The sequence below is a fragment of the Sporothrix brasiliensis genome (genome assembly GCF_000820605.1).
Source record: "Sporothrix brasiliensis 5110 chromosome Unknown Cont12, whole genome shotgun sequence".
In the NCBI taxonomy this organism is placed as follows: Eukaryota; Fungi; Ascomycota; class Sordariomycetes; order Ophiostomatales; family Ophiostomataceae; genus Sporothrix; species Sporothrix brasiliensis.
Window position 1 is genome coordinate 493,541 of NW_024467131.1, and position 20,050 is coordinate 513,590.

Sequence of the window (20,050 nt, forward strand, 5' to 3'; positions counted from 1 at the left end):
TCTACTCCCCGGTAGATCAGACAGGCGACAGAGCCAGCATCATGAGTGATAATATTGGACAGTACTATAATTCACTGTCACTCGGAGATCTAGACCGCCACACTGGAACCCGTCCTTTTCTAGGACCCAAGAGATTATTACCATGAGCCATGTAAGTCTTCTGAGTGTCAATCGGCGTTCCATCTCGGATGCGCTTATGTCTAACCGTAGTGTTTGATTTGCCGTGCTATTGACGCCGTCTCGGAGTGGTGTCGACCGATAATCATCGCCGTTCACTGGCCTCACGTGTTTGCTCATGTGTGAAGTTTCGTTAAAAAAAGAATTAAATCACTGCAACCTGATTTCTTCCTGTTCTTCCTGTTCTTCTCTTCTATTGTCGCCACTCCCTTCCTTTCCTGGCTGGGCCACGTTGTTTCATGGCCAGGGCCCCGGCCGGGGCCGCCGCGCCCAGCGACCGACGTCATTGTCAGCATTTGCCCACCAATGGTTACGCGCCGGACGCTTAACGCCAATCAAGACGCAACCACGGGGCCAACTGCAACACAAAGCCTGTTTTTTGTAAAAGGTATGTGAACGACGTCAAGAAACCAGGCTCCCAGGATGTTGGAAGACAAAAAAAAAAAAAAAACAGAAGAAGAAAAGAGCATGGCAGACAAAGACTGCGCAAACAAGGACCTTGTTCGTCTTTGATGATGCGGTCGATTGTTGTTTGTATCCACGACAAAGACGACATCCGCCCTTATTGTTCTATTTTGTTCGTCCTTTGGACTGTCCAAGGGCGATCTTTGAATTGTGATTTGACATGCCTTCAATATAATCCACAGAGTGCCTTCATCTTTATTCTCCCACATCGTCGTATTTCTCTCACTATATCGACCGACCTTTGCTCCCACATCATCAACGCACTTACGACAATAAAAAATGATACCTATACGACACACGCGGCACATCGCAGTCACACTGTTGGCCGTCGCACTCACGCAGCCGACTGCCGCCTCAATACACCCAACACAAACAGCCAATGGTACAATACGCGCCACACCAGATCCGCTGCCGCCGGACCAGATCGCTGCCCGCAATGCCGCCCCAGATGCGGCCACGACCGTCACCGCCATGCCCAGCTTGCCGAGCAACGCACCCGAGTACACGTCCGACAAGCTCTTCCAGTCGGCCATTCTCAACAGCACCAACTTCTTTCGGCGCGAACACAATGCCACCGCCGCCACCTGGAACGCCACCATTGCCCAGTTCGCCGCCAGCTACCTCGACGGCGACTCCGACTGCACGTTTGCCCACTCGGGCGGGCCCTACGGCGAAAACATTGCCGTCGGCTTCCAGACCGTGCACGGCGCCATTGACGCCTTCGGGCTGGAGCGGCGGCTGTACGACTTCAACCACCCGAGCTTCAGTGAAGCCACGGGGCATTTCACGCAGCTGGTGTGGAAGGCGAGCACGACGGTCGGGTGCGCGCGCAAACTGTGCGGCGGCGCCGCAGCTGGCATGAAGAACACGGGGTGGTTCCTGGTGTGCGAGTACTGGCCACGGGGCAATGTGATTGGGCAGTTTGCGCAAGAGGTCGACCGGCAGACGAGCGGGCCGGGCGCTGACGACAGTGACGGCAACGGGGATGGAGAGCCGTCGGTGGCTGCCGGTAAGCCGTCGATGGGCGGCGTGGCGGCCGCCGTCGTCGTTTTTGTGATGCTCACGGCAGCCTTTGCCAACGACGTACGGCTGACCGTAGCGGATGCATGACGAAGGGTCAGGTAGGAGACGACATACGACGCACTGTACGGAGTACAGAACAAGTCACATAGACGATAGAATGGCGACATGACTGTTTTCACTGTTCACCGCTCCCAGAAAGTACTCCTCTTCCTCCGTAGTTCCCGAACTCTGTCCTCCTCACCTGCTCACCGACTCCAGACCCACAATCACAAAATCAATGCCCATGTCATCTGCATGAATTCCAGAGCATAGAGGAATGCCCCGTAACAGAGAATAAGCCGCTCTTCAACAGTCGGCGTGCACAGACGACCAGCGAACAGTCCGCCGGGACAATACGTTGAGCGACAGCCATTCACAACCCACACCTCTGGCACCCTGGCTGGTACCCTCGACGCGGACTTACGTCTTGCCACTGACCCCCGCACACGGGTCCGGTCTCGGGCACCCACAGGACCTTCCGTCTCACACCACCCAAACCGTTCTCCGGCTCGTCATCCGTATCGTCCGGGGATGACCAAGTTATGCCTAAATTGTGGGGGATGCGACCGAAACAGACAAGAATGGACACGTATGGACGAGCTTGGACACGTATTGGAGGGCGTGCATATGCGCGGCGGCCTGAGCCACGGCCTGTTAGCTCTGGGCTGTTCCTTGTCGTGTGTTGGACCACGTCTGGCTTGTCGTCGAGCCTTTCGAACTTCAGTAGTTTGTATTCATTTAATGTTTTGGAAAAGTCATCCGTCGTAGTCTCTGCTTCGCTCTTTCCTTGTTTGACGTTGTTTGTGTCCCGTGTTGTGCATGGCTACTTCCTCGTCTTCGGACGCTCAATGGGCCGTGCATTCCGGAAACACCCACTCAATTTGCACTCTTAACAATTCCCTGACCGATACAGTAAAGTGAGATAGGCATACCAACAAGCTCTGCCAATCGCTGTCTTCGTCTTGCCAAAGGCAAAGACGCCGTGGAACAGTGCAGAGGTAGCAGCACAGGAACCGGTCAAGAGCGACAGGTTGGACGGCAAGACCGCCCGGCAAGAGGTACCCACTTTTCGAAGCCCGTCGTGACTGCCCTGTGGTTCAACAGCCTCTGTGCAGCAGCATCGCTCCTGCTGTTTCTTTGGTGGGAGGTCCGTCAAGGCGCTCGTCTTCCCCTTACGGTCTTTCCTTTGTTTTGCACTTTTGCCCTTGGCGTGTTGGCATCTGTTTTTGCACCTTTTTTGCACCTTTTTTGCATCTCTCGCCTCAAATCTGCGCATCGCCAGTCGTGTGTCCTGGGCGTTCACAGCCGCCCTGCCCACAACACATCATTCACTATTAGACCCCGTTGGTTATTTCAGTGCGTATTAATACCCTCGCCCTGTCTTCTTGATCTGTCCCGTCCATCGTCGACAACAAGCTGTGCCCCTTCCTTTTAGTCCTTTGATCATTTTCATCATTTCTATTTGTCTCTCTTTTGTCATCGTGGATCCTTTCTGCTCCCGTTCTTCTCGCCTCCTTTGTCTCCAAGTCGCCATCACGGCCCCCGACGTTTCAAAGTCAAAAGCCGCTAGTGCGCGGGCTTTTCTTATTGCGGAGCCTCCCACATGAGCATGGCATAGCTCAGCTCCGTCGCCGCCATTTGCCTTTTGCCCTTTTGTGCCATTTCTGCCTCTAGCTAACGATATCCCAAAGCGCAATCCGCTAGGCAGATCATCTCTTACGTTGGTCCGAACGCAACTGGCTCTGTGCCTGCCAGCAGAGAAAGCTCACGCACACAAAGCAGCCTGCAGCAACCACCCATCGCCCGGCCTGTCACATCCCTCGATTACGCAGCGTCGGCAGCAGCCTGCGTCTCACTTTGATGACGGCCGTTCTCACGAACCCATCTCATTGTCGCAATTCCCCTCGCTCCGTCTGTTGTTGAAGCCCCGGTAATCTCGTCCCCATCGTCGACGTACCGCGCCCCGAAGGCATCGAAACCCTGTACGTCACCAAAAACGCATCCCGTTCTTAAAGACGGGCGCTGCCATTGCATTGGACCCTGGCTTCCGTCGCTGACCTCCGTCATTTTCTTCGTCGTGTTTTCTTCTATTTCTGCATTGATTGCTTGCTTTCGAATTTCGCAACAGCCATCTACCTACCATCGCGCCTGGCACAAGCTACGGCCCGTTGTGGATAGTCTTCGAACGGCTCTCTTGTTTTTGTCTTATCGCTAGATTTACATATTTGCTGACCCTGTTACGTTTGGCCCGACTTTCAGCCTCGCCGCGATCCCATCAGACGACGCCATTTCACCGTCTCTTCATCTCCTCCGTCCACTCTCCTCCACCCACAGTCTTTCTGAGACGTCATGCCGATGCGCCCGCTCGAGCCAAACCTCCATCGAAGCCTTCGAATCTCGAGTGCCGCCTAAGACTGGACCGACACCTCCATCCCGACCTCCTCCTCGGCCATATCCATTATCGAAGCCATTTTGTTTCGCCATCGAACGACACGACCCTCGATACTCCTTTCCTCCTCATCTCGCTTCTCCAGTCACGCGACTGGAAGCAATCGAGTCCGTGTCCGTCGCTCACCATGGACGAGAACCTCGAGGCGCACTCGCCCATCCCGGGCTACTTGGCCGCCGCGGCAACCTCCTCCCATGACTTCCTCGCCGGCCACTTCTCCGTCGATACCATCTCGCGCGCCACGTCGCCGGGCGTGCCCTCGTCCGTCACCCCCGACGACGACGGCAAGAAGCGCTACCGTCCGCGCACCTTCAGCTACTTCAGTCAGCTGCCGTACCCTGTCGAAGACGAGTCGGAGCGCGACGCCACCCTCAACCTCATCCTCAAGAACCTCTACATTGCCATCAAGGCCGAGGACTTCACGCCAGGTGCCTTGCACTGGACGCGCGAGCTGCAGGGATGGCTCAACCTCAAGTTTGAGATGACACGCGAGCAGCGCGCCAGCCTCGCCCAGCTCTACTACCACCTCGCCCTCGCACCCGGCCTCGAGACCACCGCGACCGACCGCTTCTGCCGCATGCTCATCACCCTGACAAAGAAGCGGCACTACCTTCGGCCCGGCGAAGACCTCACCCTCGACTGGCGCCCGCTATGGAAGCAGCTCAAGAGCATCACCCTGCCCAGCGAGACGGCGGTGCATCAGTCGGTCCAGGCCCGTGTCTACAAACAGGTCCTGCGTCTCTGCCTCCATGCACAGTCCTACCTTGACCCCAGCGACCGCCGCGAAATGCTCGACGAGATCCTGCCCTACTTCAGCACGTCCGACATGTCCAACGCATTCATCGTCATCGGCTTAATTACAATCATGGTGCCCACCGCCCCAGCACCGCCGACGGCCTACATGTCGCAGCCGTCCGACTTCCTCCCCACCTACTTCCACCTCTGGTCGCTCGTCAATCGCTCCAAAGCCGTCGACGTTTCCTTTGTCGACATCTTCTCGCGCATGTCCCGCGATTACCTCACCTACCAGCACGTGCCCTTCACCGCCCACGGCATCTTCACACGAGAGCAGTCCAACCTCATCTTCACGGCCATCCTGCGCCTCACCGAGATCCCCGTCGGCCAGGCCAATTCGCCCTACGTCTCTACCCTCGACTACTCGTCCGGCCTGGCCGTGTTCCTCGACAAGGACCGGAAAAAGTACCCCGTCCCCTACATGGCCGCGCGCTGGATCGTGCACGCCCTGTCGCCACTGTGCCTGGACACGCAGGACGAGGATGCCGGCGCGACGCCCGCGAGCAGCATCCTCACGGGCCTCGAGGGCTTCTTGGAGTCCATCGATACCTTCTTCCACCCCTCCAACCAGGGCGCCTGGACCAGCTTCCTCGCGCAGTTCACCCACTACCTGGTCGACATCTTTGTCAACCGCTGGAACCGCGAACAGAGCGGCGAACTCGACGTCCCCGTCGACCGCCGCCTGACGCCCGAGGTCAAGCGCCGCTTTGTCCTGGCGCTGCGCGACGTCACCTTCATGGGCTTGTTTGCCAAGAGCCAGAAGACGGCTGGCTACTATTACGTCACGCTCCAGTCGCTCGCCTTCTTGGAGCCAGGCCTCATTCTGCCTGGCGCCCTGCAGCGCTTCTATCCCAGTCTGCAGGGGCTTGTGGAAGTGCACCGGACGACGGCCAGTTTGTGTGGACTCCAGGTGATTGCACACACCATGTCACGTCTCAAGGGTTTCCGCGGCCACATCACCGCCCTGCTGGCGCTCGCCCTGCCCGGCATCGACGCCAACGATCTCGGCAAGACACAATTGACTCTTGCCTTTATCCAGACCGTCGCGTACAGCATACCCTTTGCGTCGCTCGTCAACGACAAGGATGCCGACAATGGCGTCTATGACACCGGCCTGGCCATGGAGTGGGTCCGCGGCGAGATGGAACGCTTTGAGCGCGAGGGCCAGGACATCGAGCTCGACTACGACAAGGAGCTCACCGACGAGGAAGAAGCCCGCATCGTGCGCTCGTCCACGGCCGGCTTCGGCGAGTTCTTGAATTCTCTGCTGGGCAAGATTTTCACCCTGGTTGAGAACCTGCCGGACCTCTCGCACTTCCGCTCTGGTTCTCCGGAAGACCATGTCATCAACTCGCTGCCGTCCGCCCTGACGCCCGTCTTCGCCGCCCTGTCGCCGGAGCTGTTTGACATGGCCGTCGAGAAGATTGCCGCCTTCGTGGCTTCGCACGTCGTGCACCAGGCCCGTGACTCCATGGCCTGGATCGTCAACGCTCTGTGCCGCGTCAACCCGGAGAAGACGCTGAAGGTGTTCATCCCCATGCTCATTGTCAACATCCGCAACGAGATTGACGACAACAGCGCCGCCTCCGATCGCAGCAGCGGTGCCGACGTGCTGCCGCGCGACCGTGCCCTGGTGTGGTACGTGAGCATCCTGAGTATGTGTGTTGTCCACGTCGGCAGCGAGGTGCTCAAGTACAAGAAGGAGCTGCTCGACATTGGCGAGTACATGCAGGACAAGTGCCGCGGTCTGGCTACCATCCACATCTCCAACTTCGTGCACCACCTGCTCATCAACCTGACGCACACCTACCCCATCGACAACCAAATGTTCGAACCCGACGTCATCAAGGACGGCATTGGCTTGCAGCACTTTGGCCACATTACGGCCCCGTCCGACCTCACCATCAAGTGGTACCGCCCCGCGCAGCCCGAGGTCCAGTTTGCGGCGGAACTGTTCGAGTCCCAGGTCATCAGCGCCAAGGAGAAGATGGAGGCCTTGATGAGCGCCGAACCGCCTGTCAGTCGCAATGGCAAGAACAAGGAGTGGAGCGACGAGCTGACCCGCGCTCTGTCACGGATTCGCCAAGTTATCTCGGGCGTCTCGCCCCTCTTCGAGACAGCACGTGCGTCGACGACGACGACCGACGGCCGCGGCGGCCCGGCCAAGAACGACGACGTCGAGATGAAGGACGCCGCCGCACCCCCTGCGACGGCCATTTCGAGCATCGAAGGAAATGACGAGGACACGGCGATCGACGAGGACGTGGATCCGCTTGCCGAGGTGGCGTCCGACGACGATCTGAAGCGCGAGTTCTCCTACCCGTACGGCTACGTCCTCGACCGCAAGAGTGTGCTTTTTGAGCGCATCCACGAGCTCCGCGAAACAGTCGGCTACCTGCTCGCCCGAACGCACCGCTTCCTCGTCGCATTCCAGGAAGACGACGTCGCTTGCTTTACGGAGCTGTACACCACGTACCGGACCTTCATTACGGATGTTGGCTTTGAGCGGACGTCACGCCCGCTCGACCGGCTGCTGCGCCTGTACCGCTCCGACATTGCGTCCTTCAAAATCAACGGTCTGCGCAAGGCGTACCCGCGGCCGCTGCTCGTCAAGCGCGCCGACGCGTACCAGCTGCAGCGCGTGAGGTACAACACGACCTACCGGTTGACCAGCCAGCTGGACAAGCAGCTTATCAAGGACCTCGCCCAGTCCTGTACGTCTGTGTATGCTGATGTACGCCGTGCCGCCCAGTCTGCGCAGGAGTCGTCGCTCAAGGTGCTGATTGGCAGCCGCCCCGTGGTGATTCCCATTGTCCTGCGCACGCTCGAGGAGTCGCTGGACAACAGCGATCACGACCGGATCAAGGGTGCCATGTACACGTTGCTGTTCACGTCGCTCATCAAGACGCTGATCCGTGACTGGCGGTTTGCCCCGACGCTGATCCGGCTCTATATCCGGTCGGCCGACGTTGACAAGGCGTCGATCCAGCAGATGGGTGCGAACGCGCTCTTCCCCTTGCTCGATTTCGGCAAGGCGTTTGAGCGCATGGTGATTGTCAACGAGGCGACCCTCGCCACCATCACGCCGGCCAGCAAGGACGACCTCGGCGACAGCGCCGAAAAGATCCAGAAGCGGCACTCATTCATCTTGGAGCGGCGCCGCAAGGTCGAGCAGAAGAAGGCCGAGCTCGGCCTCGAACTGATTGAGATTGCCGCCAAATCCCATTGGAAGGTGGCCAGCCGCTGTGCCGTGTTCGCCAATAACCTGTGTCTGCGTTTCGACACGCTCGCCCCCGCCGCGTTCATTGAGCTCGCCGCCAACGGCGCCATCAGCCAGCATCCGACACTGCGGGCCGGCTACCAAAACGCGTTTGCGAACATTTTTATGTTCTTGGCGCTGCGCGCCTGCTACAAGAACGACTACCGCAACTACCTGCTGGACAACGAGCGGACGGACAACCGGCTCGAGATCCAGGTCCCGGCCACGGGCGGCGATGCGGCATGGACCAAGCAGTACCTCGACTCGTTTGCCATCCAGGCGCCGGAAGCCAATGGCCACGGCCCAGCGACCAGCGGCGGCAGCAGCGGCGATGCAGACAGCACCTCGTACTTTGTTGACTCAGACTACCCTGGCTGGCTCGTGTGGGGTAAGTCGTTTACGGGCTACAGCGCCGACCCGACCATTGTGGCGAACCGCTTCGATGCGGTCGGCACGGCGGCCCGCAAGCAGATTGGCACGATCCTGACCAAGGATTGGCTCAAGCAGTACTTTGACTACATGAAGCAGGAGCCGCGCGATGCCAACGCCGACCGCTTCAAGGTGCGCTACGTGTCGATGTTGTCGTACGTGTTTGAGCTCGTGCACAGCGGCGTGGCGGCCGTCACGTTTGACGAAGTCAAGGAGCTGGTCCGCGGTGTCTACGACGATGGCTCCGACCGCCACCAGCATCGGGCCACTGCGGAGATTGTCGCGGCCCTGCTGTCCGTCGGCCCGGACGAGCCCAAGGCGTACCGCGACCGTGCCTGGGCGTTTGCGGGGCCGCTTCTGCTCGACATCATCAACGACAAGCTGACGCCCGAGAATCTGCAGTACTGGATGACGTGCGTGCACATGATTACGGGGATCAGGGACCCCCGGCGGGCACGCGAGCTCGTCCTGGGCCTGGGTTCGTTCCGGCTGGACATGACGTCCAATGCGGCGTTCAAGGAGTCGTCCAAGGTGACGCTGCTCGAGTTCTTGATTAGCGATGCGGGCTGGCACTTCCGCGGCGAGAAGCCGATTGTATCGGACATGCTGGCGCACATTGACCACCCGTACAAGGCGGTGCGGGAGGCCATGGGCCGGGTGCTGGCGACCATTTTCCGCACGCGCTACCACGAGTCGTTCCCCAACGTGGCGGCCCTTCTCGAGCAGAACAAGGCTGCGTCGTCGGTGGGCATCCGCCCGTACCATGCGACGAGCGAATTCTCGGCCATTGTCACGGAGGTGTTCCAGCGGCTGGAGGCGTGGCGCCACGAGCGCGTGCCCGGTCAGCAGGAGCAGAGCAGCTACACATCCGGATCCAAGACGGTGCTGACATGGCTCGACTGGATGCTGTCGTCACAGGAGTGCACGGAGCTGGTGCAGTTCTTCCCGGAGCTGTTCATCGACCAGCTGCTGCACATGATGGACGTCAAGGAGGACCCGGAGCTCATGCGCCTCGCGTACCACGTGTACCGGCACCTGCCCAACATCCCGCTGCGCGAGGGCGAGGACGACGCCTTTATCCGCAAGCTGATTGACGTCGGTCGGTCGGCGCCCAGCTGGCACCAGCGCCTGCGTGCGCTCATCAACATGCAGGTGGTCTACTTCCGGCGGCTGTTCTTGAGCCGCCCCGCCCAGCGCAAGCTACTATTTGACGCCGTCGGCGACATGCTGGCGGACGCACAGCTCGAGGTGCGCGACTCGGCGGCGGCGACGCTGGCCGGAATGATCCGCTGCTCGCCGGCGTCGATCCGCAACCCCATCATCCAGTCGCTGATGCGGCGGTTCAAGGAGCAGCTCGCGGCCAACCCCATGCCGAAGCGGAAGCGGTCGGTGGTCTCGGCGGTGGCGGGGATGGGGGCCGAATCCGCGAGCGGACGCGAGACGCCCATTGACACGAAGCGGCAGGTCATTCGACGACACGCGGCCGTCTTGGGCCTGGGCGCGCTGATCGAGGCGTTCCCGTACGCAACACCACCACCGTCGTGGATGCCCGAGGTGCTGTCGCACCTGGCGACGCGGACGGCCAACGACCCGGGCGTGGTGGGCAACGCGACCAAGTCGATTCTGTCCGAGTTCAAGAAGACGCGGCAAGACACATGGATTGTGGACCAAACAGTACGTGCCTCTCAGCCCCCCCACTCCCCGGACCTATTGCTACCAAATGCTAACCGTTTTAGTACTTTACCCCCGAGCAACTGGAGGACCTCGAGGGTGTTTTGTGGAAGAGCTACTTTGCATAGAGAGCTACTTTGCATAGACGTGCTATTCTTGTCCCGTAATCAATTTTGTAGTATTCGTCTGTGGCATGTGTTTATTTGTGTTTATTTTTATTAATTTCTGTCTTTTTTGTTCCGATGTCTCCTTTTTGACTTTTTGAGTTGCTACACCTGTCTTTCTAGAGGAACCATTCACAAACACAATTTGCATGGGACAGAGGAGAAACGATACGATAGACTGCGATTCGACTCTTGCATAATAGTCATTTTCTTTAAATTTATTGTGTTTGCATTCAAGAAATGTCCCGATATTCTATTCAAAATTTTCTTTGAAAAATATTAGGCCTCCTCTGACAACTACGTCATGGTGCAGTTGTTGCCGGGGTGTTGGGTGCAAATTTTTAGCGTCTTCGGCAGCCCAACTTTAGCGTCGTGGGTCTATTTTTACAGGGGCTCAGGGGCATGAGGGTATCTCTCTCACACACAGACATTGAACCCCCGTCGAATCCTTCTCTTTCGGACCGTGAGGCCCATTGTGTCAACGATCAGCGTCGGTGTTATTTACGAAACAAAAACATTTGTGGTTTTGCCGTATCGCCTGATATCGCAGATTGGGCACCGTCTACTGGTCTGGGTGGGACTGTAAGGCTCTGAGGCTCTCTCTGGCGGCCGGGGGCGCAACGCTTCACTTCAACAGCCCAACGCGCACTAATCCACCCGCTAAATCCATATCCAAGATGCCTATCGAAAACCTATCGTTAGGCCTCCAGGCACGTCACCCGAATGGCATTCGCCACCGGTTCGGCAAGTCCCATGTCCCGTCCACTGTTTTGGCCTCGTATCTGTCCTTTGTTTTGTTTTGGCCCCTTTTCGCATCGACTTTGGGTAGGCAACCCTTTGACACGAGAGAGTGACACCGTTCAAACATGTTCGAACATCAGCCACTCAGCTTGAGGCAGCCAATCGAAGAGAGGCTGCAGGCGTGACTGCGCCGCATCTGCGACGCACATAGAGTCCACGAGGACGTCGTCCAGGCGCCCTCCTTTCGATGCAATCGTAGGCGTGACTGTTTGATGGGCGCTGCGTGCGGTCTTTGTTGAATGGGTAGGACATGGCCAGCGCTCTGCACCTCTACTTGCAAACTGCTGCAACCAAAAAGCATGCTGCAGAAAGCGGCTCAACAGTAACACAGCGCTCCACCCGCAGCGTGCAGCACACACGGCACACCCCTGCACCTTCCTCGCTCGCTCCAGCTGGCCTTCCCCTCTCTGGTGGCTGCCCCTCACTCTTGCCCGCGGTCGCAGCTCCTGCTTTGGGCTCTGCATCGCTCTTTCCGTGTCGTCATCGGACCAGTCTCTGGGCTGAAATGGCAACTGGGTACGTGTGCGTCGTACGACTGCGCGACCACTTTTTCCCCTGCCCCCTTTCTTTCATCCGTCTCCTACTTTTTTCTCGAGTGGGCCGTCAATGTTCTATTATTCTTCCACCTGTCAATAGAATCTTGGATTTGAAGCCATCGTTTTACAGATCCTTTCCCAACTGGCCTGCATACCTGCTTCCTTTTCTTTCCCCTCTCGTGTGCTGGGCCATCCACACCAACATTGCAACTCAGATATTAGCGACGCACCTCAGTGCAAGCCTCGTCTCAGCCAAAGCAGCCTTTCAAGCACCACGAACGAGCGACATAGTAACGAATCCCTCTATTTCCCTTTTGAGTCCCACGGCCTTTACCGGGTGAAACTGTCATCTGCATCTGCCCGTTTTGCTACTTCATATCCACGTCCCACAAACAACCCTGCCACACGACAGACATCATGTCGCGAGACCTCGATCGTCGTGATTATGAACGCGACCGTGTCGTCTACGAACGTGACCGCGACCGCCGGCGAGACGACCGGATCCGCTACGAGGAGGACGACGAGTATCTCGCCTACGACCGCCGCCCTGGTCCGGCACCGACTCGTCTCCGTGAGCGCTCACCGCCCGGCCGCCGTGAAGAAGTCGTTACGCGCGAGCGCCGCTACATTGACGACGACCGCGACGATGACAGCCTGATTCTGCCCGCCTCGGCACGCCGCCGCCCGGCCCCACCGGCCGTGATCCCCGACGACTTTGAGCGGCGCGAACGGGTCCGCATCCGTGACGCCGAGGACAGCATTGTGGGCAGCAGCGGACCGCCGCCGCCACGGCCGGGCCGTCTGATCCGTCGCCAGTCGAGCGTCGAAACGTTTGACCGCCGCCCGGCCCGCCGCAACTACGACCTGGACCGCGTCGACGCGTACGACCGCCGCCCGCCCGTCAACGTGCCCATTCCGTTGCCCATCCGCCGGCGCCGGGACAGCTCGGCCGAGCGGCGGCAGCAGGAGTACGAGCGCGACCGGGAGCAGTACGAGAGAGACCGCGAGCGTGACCGCGAGCGTGACCGCGAGCGTGAGCGGACCGAGATTGAAGAGATTCGCATCGAGCCGGGCCGCCTGGAGGTGGGCGACATCGACATTGAACGCCGCCGGCGCCGTGGGTCCTATGAGCGGCACGAGCGAGACTTTGAGCTGGAACGTGCGCACGGCCACGACGCCATCCGCGAGCACGACCGCCTTGTCGAGGAACGCATCGTCAACGAGCGACATAGCGGGCCCGTCGTCGAGACGAGAATGTCTCGGCCCCGGTCGCCGTCGGTGTCGTCGCAAAGATCCATCTCCGTGACGTCTGTGCGGTCGCAGTCGAGCGACGGCGTGACACTGCGGAGCGAGGGCAGCCGCAGTGGGCGCGCGCCGAAGAGCGAGTACCCGAAGAAGGGCAAGACACGGATGCCGGCGCGTCTGGTGTCGGAGAAAGTCCTTGTCGACCTTGGCTATCCATTTATCAAAGAGGTGCGTTGTTTCCCCCCCTCCTCCCCAAGCAGTCTGGTCATTCTGAGCTGTATCATGGTCGACGGGAACTAACATTCAACTCATTACAGGGCAACACCCTGGTCGTCCAGGTGGCTCTCGGTCAGGACAACATTGATGACGTCCTCAAGCTGAGCCGCGATTACAAGAAGAGTGAGTCTCATACCGATGTTGCCTTGTTTCATGTCCCTTTCTATTTTTTATTTCGTCCATTATTATTCGCCTGGCCGTCTCCTAACATGCTTCCAGACGAAGTAGACATCGTCGAGACCAAGAAGACAAAGGTCAAGACATCGAGCGGCACCGTTGTCGAAGAAGAACGCCGACGTGAAGAGGTGGTGATGGCTCCGGAGCCCCCACCCGTGCAACAATACCAACCGCCTCCACCACCTCCACAGCCACCGCAAATGTACCAACCGCCGCAAATGTACCAACCACAGCAGGTGTACTACACGGCACCGCCACCGCCTACGGTCCAGTATGCCCCCGCCCCTGCCGCCGTCCCAGCACCCGATCCCGTCGAGCGCTCACCGGCCTACGGAACAACCAACATCCACATTCGCGACGTCTCACCTGCACGCAGCTATGCAGGCCCCTCGATGAATGAGACGTCTGTCGCCTTGGTCCGGACCAGGTCCCGGTCGCGCTCTCGCGACCCCAGGTCATTGGCGTTGGCGCCCGTCGTCTACGACGCCGGCAGCCCTGCCGTCGAGGTTTCTGAGGAGCCTCTGGCCGTCGCCATTGTCGACAACCGCCACCGCAGCAAGAGCCGCCATCGCCACCGCCACCGCCACTCGCACTCCAGACACCGTCGTGCACGGTCGCATTCGCACGGCGACGGCGCCCTTTATGCGCACTTCCTTGGCCGCCGCGACCGTGACCGCGACGACCGGTACTACGACGTCACCGTCGACGACCGCTACTACCGTGAGGAGCGCGACTACTACGAGCCCGTGTCGTCCTCGAATCGTGACCTCGTCCGGGCCGAGCGCCTGAGCACGGGCGAGCTGGTGCTGTACGAGGAGCAGGTCGAGCGTTTCGAGGAGCCGCGGAACGGCGTGCGCATCGAAAAGGACAAGAAAGGTAGGATGGCCATCAGCGTGCCCAAGTATCGATAAAGATAAAAAGGTCCGCTGCCCTTTTTTCCTGGTCAGACGTTTTCAAAGGGCCCAAGAATCCACAGCTAACACATCCAGGTCCACCGCCGAAGCTGATGCGGGCCATGCTGGCCACGCTGACGTGAGCGAAGCTCTCTGTACGCCGTAACGGGGATGGTTCTGGCGATGCACTTTTGGGAATATATGGTTTGTTTTTACGGGAGATAGACTACAGACAGAAAGTATTTGGAAACGAATATTGGAATACTCGGTTTGGCTGATGTGTTTTCTTGGATACGATTTTGGGCGGATCTTTTGCTTTTGAGTGGATCTTGACGTGGCCTCTTGTGTTTCTGTGGGTATGGCCCTAATGACGAAATGACTGTTTTCACGTTGATTTCCTTCTTCTCTTGCCTCGCTATTGCACAATACATTATCCGTTATCATCGCTGCTTCGTCGCCATGTTCTCTTTAACCTTCGGAATTGGCGACTCCGTCCACCGTATTTGTCTGCTTTGAGGCTTCACGTGACGCTAGCGGACAAGAAACCTTGTCGATGATTCCACACAGTGATCGCCGAGCACCCCGCAACGCCCTAAAGCTGGGGTAGAAGGCCACCCAAGCTACGCTTCACATGCTCCTGCTTCTCTCCCACCGTGTAAGTTGCCTCTGGAGACGCCGAATTGGAGGCATTCCACAAACCACAAAGCACTTGGTCTCGTAAAGTCTGCCACTGTATTTTTTCAGTTTTTCAGTTTTTCAGTCTTCTTCTTGCATCCCTTCATATTGTTTTGGCCTTTTGTATCTTGCGTCTCTTCCACCCATCTTGGACGACCCGGTTACCTCTCAGAAACGGACGGCACAACGATTGCGACGACATCTACCGGCTGGCTTTTGTTTTGCGCGGCACAATCTATTTCAATATCGGCAAGCGAAGCCACTTCAACCGAAGGCCACATTTGCTGCCAAAGGCATCTCGCAGCCCAAGGATGACCGCGGGAGAGGCTGCTCCTGCTCCTGCTCCTGCCGCAGGAGGAAGCGGCTTGGGGCCGGGGACTGGCAAAGGGTCGTTCCTGCCGCCGCTGTACCTGCCATGGGTGCCCGCTGCCGTCATGGTCGTGGTCGTTGTTGCCTTTTTCACGCATCGACGGAGGAGCATAAGGAGCCCACATAATCTCGGGTTGGCTGGTCAAAAGAGCGAGAGCTTGCTGCCGTCCTTTCTCTCCTCCTTTTCCAACAGTGGCAGCAACCGTCCAAGGCGCCATCCACGCCGACCATCATCGTCATCCTGCATCTCATCACTAGTAGCAGCCGTTGCGTACTTTGCAGCCACTGCAGCCATAGTCGTCCTCGTCCTCGCAGCCATGCACTCGCTGCGTCAGTTTGCGGCACACGCTGCGGTTGCGTCGTCTGTCGCCGGCGGCCTCGCCTTTGGAGCGCCGGCCCCGGCATCCTGGTCAGGCTCGGTTCCCAAGGCGTCGACCTGCGACGCTACGAGTCAATGGCCTGGCTGGAAAGGCATCCAATATGCTTTTATCTTGTAAGTCAGTCGTCCTTCAGACCCCCCATGGTCTGCCCTCCACCAACACGCATGTCTCCTCCAGTGGCGACAGCTACACGCAGACCGGCTTCAACTATTCCATCACGCCCACGCCGTCCATTGACAATCCGCTGGGGAACCCGCCGTACCCGGGATGGACGTCGTCTAATGGACCCAACTGGGTCGGCTTTCTCTCCACCAAGTACAACGCCTCGCGGCTGCGGACGTACAACCTGGCGTATGGTGGTGCGACTGTGGACAGCGACATTGTCCAGCCCTACAGGCCCACTGTCTTGTCCATGAAGGACCAGGTCCACAGCGAGTTCCTGCCCGGCTACACCAACCATGGCAACAGCGACACGGACGTCAGCGAGACCCATCCGTCGGCACCCGACGCACCCGCGTGGCAGGGTAACGATACTGTGTTTGCCATCTGGATCGGCATCAACGACGTCGGCAACTCGTACCACCACGGCGTCGACGGCGTTAACGGCACGACAGAGATCAACAGGCGCATCTTTGAAGTGTACGGCGACATGGTCGGGATGCTCTACAATGCGGGCGGCCGCAACTTTGTGTTCCTGACGGTCCCGCCTGTCGACCGCAGTCCGCTCACAACGGCCGGCGGCGACGCTGCTGCCCAGGCCCTCGAAAAGGCCGACATTGCCGCCTTCAACAGCCTGCTGAAAGACGGCCTCGCCGCCGACCTCAAGTCGCAGCATGCCGACCACGCCAATGTCTGGGTGGTGGACACGGGCCTGGTCTTCAATGCGGCCATGGACGACCCGGCCTCGTTCCCGCAGACGGCCGGTCTCAAGAACACGACATCGTTTTGTGCGGCATACGGAAAGTAGGTCCATGTCGTCCCATCCTCCTGCCCCCCCCCGTTCATGACACATAAACGCACAATGCTAACCCAGAATGTCAGCGGCACGCCGGAGCCTGACACGCTCATTGAATCATGCGGCGTGCCTGTCGACCAGTACTTTTGGCTGAACAGCCTCCACCCGACGTACCCCATCCATGATGTGGTCGCCGAGCAAGTATCCAAGGCGCTCACGGCTGGTCCAAACGTGTGTTCCAGTGCAGGGAGCACCACCAAGGACGGCAGCACGTAGGTACTGCTGCTTTGCATCCATGGATTCATTGCCTTTGTGTTTGTAGTGTGAACGACCCAGAACAGGGTTTTCATAGCGTTCATAGCGTTTGTGATTTTGAATAGGCAATTCGAATTGTATTACTATTTAGCCACTGTTTCTGTTTACCTTGTGTAGTGATATGTCTAGCCATGCACCTTGTTTTGCTGCTTTCGTGTGAGGGCCGTTTCTGACTATTTTACATTTAATAATATAAAAGGTAATGTGAGTATATGTAGAAATATATTTCATCGATTTGATCCATTTGGGTATTACCTTTTTTTTTTTTTTTTTTTTTTTTAAAAAAAAATTCTTTTACCAAAAAAGAGATATATATAGATTTTTCTATGAAATCTATTGAGCTATAAGACACTGTTTAGTCTAGACAACTCTTCGTGCTAGTTAAAGATCCGTTACCTTACCAAGTGAGACGTCCTGGTCATCGCATGTAAATACTGCTTTTTTTTTGGTACAGACCTGGCCGATATTTTGAAGTAACTACCTTTTATACTTACAAGAAACAAGAACCAACCTTAGGTCTTTCCTGATCTCTTCAACATGTTAAATCTTCAATTCCACCTCTTGTTCTCGCCATCGTAAGGTCGGCAGATATCCAGGAGGTCGAGTACCAGCGTCCAGTGTGGCTAAAGTGTGGCTTTTGTACCTGGCCAGATTCAGAGGTCGTCGTTTTGGGGCTGTAAAGAGCGCACCCACCCGCCAGGTCCCGGCGCAAGTGGTGTTTGGGCGTCTAATTACTGGAGTATTACAGGCCTCATTACGAATTACAGGAGCCATCGAAAAGCGCACTGGATGCGACGGTACCAGCGCTAGCAAAATTGCAGGGAAGGAACACGTGAGAAGAGAAAACACAATTTCCCCACTCCTTTTCACCCCGGTCGCTCCTGTTAGTCTGTGTCTTGCTAGAATTGTGCCTGGCGCTTGCCCATTGTCGCGATCTGACTTTGCGTGAAATGAAGCTTCCTTTTTGCCTTTTTACCCTTTCTCTCTGACCTTGTTTTTTGCAGTCTGCGACACGTTCTCTCCACGACACGCCCACTCCTTTGCGTGCGTCTTGAGACTGTGTTTGTTTGCAGCATTATCATTCCCTCATTTTCCCGCAACAATGTCTGTGGTCACCGAATACTAGGCTCTCGAGAGGCCCTGCGTTCTCTGTTTTTCGATGCACTTGGAAAAGGCGCAATTCAAACAACTCGACTAAACTCGACGACACTCGTGCGCATCGACACTCTCTCGACGAGATTTTCTGTTCTCCTGCTACCGGCCTGTCTGCGAACGGCGCTTCACACGTCCTTCGAGCCAATCGACCCGTTATTCGCATCTCCTTTTACCGGGTTTCACGCTCTTTTCCCGCTTCCTTGTTTCGATCTGTTTTTGTCACTCCTTTCACTTGCTTTTCCTGTCCGAGCCGGATTCTTTGTCGATATCGTCCTTTTTGTCATCCACTAAGATCGTCTTTCGTTTCACTCTTGGCGCAATACTTCGACAATCCTCCCCCATCTACCACGCTCACCATGCTCTCTTCCATACGCACCTGGGCCTCGGTCCTCACGGCCGCTGTTGCCGCCTCTGCTGCCACCTCGTCGGTCCCTGTCACACCGCATGCCAGCTACTCTTCGTCCATTGGCGTCCTCGGCTGCAAGGTCAACACCAACCGCATTGCCTACTGGCCCATGGCCGTCGACTGCGACAACATTTGCGTCTCGCTGTCCTACCAAGGCCGCCAGGTGTATTTGCTGCGCGTGGACCAGTCGGGCGGTGCGCACGATGTCAGCTACGACGCCTGGAACTACCTAGTCACCGGCAAGTCGGCAACGGCAGACCCCACGGCTGGCGGCGCGGTCAGCATGGACACGGAGAACGTCGACGCGTCCAAGTGCGCGGGGCTCATCAGCACGTCCGGGTCCAAGCTGCCGCTGAGCGCCTCCAACAGCATGAATTTCCTCAACAGCTGCCTCGAGAAGCAAGCTGCCGGCACCGCCAACTGGGTCGCCAGCAACTACGTGCTGTACAACATCCTGGACCCCATCTGCACCTACGGGTACAACGAGGTGTGCACACTGACAAACTGGCCCGACCAGAACCAGGCGACGTGCCCGGACACGCTGGGCGACCCCGTCTCCCTGACGAGCCAGCCCGTGTACAACATTGAGTACCCGACGGGGAAAAAGGTGCTCGCGGGCTCGTCGGCGGCAGCGTCTTCGTCTGGTGCGACGCCAAACACGGCCAACGCGGCCTCGTCGGCTGGCTGCACCAACATCTTCCAGTGCCATCCGCTGCTGTTCTGGGCCGTCGGCCTGTGTGCCGTGCTGCATTCGTTCTTTGGCAATTTATAGCTTTTTTGGATGATGTCATGTTTCGATGCTTTTCTTTTTCGGTTTTCGTTTTGCGGTCATTTATTATTTCATCTTGCGTTTGGATATCCCCTATTGTTGATCTCTTTTCACTTCTTTCACTCCTTCAGTTTCTTTCGTCTCTTCATTATTTGGCCTCTCACACTGGCTGCCGTCTGTCCTGAACAATGCTGCTTTGGCCATCTTTATATACTTTATACATTTTGTCAGGATACCAGGCGATCCTGTGGTACATAATCGCAAGACCTTACTTTTTTCGATTGAAATACTCCAAGTCCATTGCATTCTCCACCGTTGTGACGTTGAAGCGCAACCGACAGCCTCACCCAAATCTCATTGGACCCTGCTGTCTCAGTGTCTTATCAGCCTTTGCGTCAAACATTCAACGTGGGTTTGCACTCTATGCGCCACGTTTGTCGCTTCCGTGCCTGGAATTCCAAGACTGAGAAACCTGTCTCTGTCTTTGCCGAACATACATCAAACACGAAGCGCCGAGTATTTTATCATACACTTAGAGTGACATGCTGCCGCAAACCCCCAGCAGTGTTAACGATACTACACGCCTTACAGATGTCGGATTGAACTTTTAGCTCCGAAACTTACTTG

At 57.5% G+C, this 20,050-nt stretch overlaps 6 protein-coding genes across 6 annotated transcripts; all 6 read left to right on the forward strand.

Moving 5' to 3' along the window:
• Positions 1 to 921: 921 nt before the first annotated feature.
• Positions 922 to 1,752, forward strand: SPBR_03993 (extracellular scp domain containing protein; the record flags this gene model as incomplete). Its single annotated transcript, XM_040762280.1, has 1 exon — positions 922 to 1,752. One exon carries the CDS (start codon positions 922 to 924, stop codon positions 1,750 to 1,752), a length of 831 nt encoding a protein of 276 aa, XP_040623316.1.
• A 2,528-nt stretch (positions 1,753 to 4,280) lies between these two features.
• On the forward strand, positions 4,281 to 10,435 carry SPBR_03884 (proteasome activator subunit 4; the record flags this gene model as incomplete). The annotated part of the gene is made up of 2 exons (XM_040762172.1): positions 4,281 to 10,310; positions 10,373 to 10,435. The coding sequence occupies 2 exons, from the start codon at positions 4,281 to 4,283 to the stop codon at positions 10,433 to 10,435; spliced, it is 6,093 nt and encodes a 2,030-aa protein (XP_040623317.1).
• A 1,790-nt stretch (positions 10,436 to 12,225) lies between these two features.
• Positions 12,226 to 14,542, forward strand: SPBR_03913 (uncharacterized protein; the record flags this gene model as incomplete). Its single annotated transcript, XM_040762201.1, has 4 exons — positions 12,226 to 13,281; positions 13,371 to 13,452; positions 13,549 to 14,382; positions 14,496 to 14,542. 4 exons carry the CDS (start codon positions 12,226 to 12,228, stop codon positions 14,540 to 14,542), a joined length of 2,019 nt encoding a protein of 672 aa, XP_040623318.1.
• Positions 14,543 to 15,385: 843 nt separating this feature from the next.
• On the forward strand, positions 15,386 to 16,790 carry SPBR_03948 (uncharacterized protein; the record flags this gene model as incomplete). The annotated part of the gene is made up of 2 exons (XM_040762236.1): positions 15,386 to 15,936; positions 16,001 to 16,790. The coding sequence occupies 2 exons, from the start codon at positions 15,386 to 15,388 to the stop codon at positions 16,788 to 16,790; spliced, it is 1,341 nt and encodes a 446-aa protein (XP_040623319.1).
• Positions 16,791 to 16,844: 54 nt separating this feature from the next.
• Positions 16,845 to 17,054, forward strand: SPBR_09261 (uncharacterized protein; the record flags this gene model as incomplete). Its single annotated transcript, XM_040767387.1, has 1 exon — positions 16,845 to 17,054. One exon carries the CDS (start codon positions 16,845 to 16,847, stop codon positions 17,052 to 17,054), a length of 210 nt encoding a protein of 69 aa, XP_040623320.1.
• Positions 17,055 to 18,604: 1,550 nt separating this feature from the next.
• On the forward strand, positions 18,605 to 19,426 carry SPBR_03994 (uncharacterized protein; the record flags this gene model as incomplete). Its single annotated transcript, XM_040762281.1, has 1 exon — positions 18,605 to 19,426. One exon carries the CDS (start codon positions 18,605 to 18,607, stop codon positions 19,424 to 19,426), a length of 822 nt encoding a protein of 273 aa, XP_040623321.1.
• Positions 19,427 to 20,050: the final 624 nt, after the last annotated feature.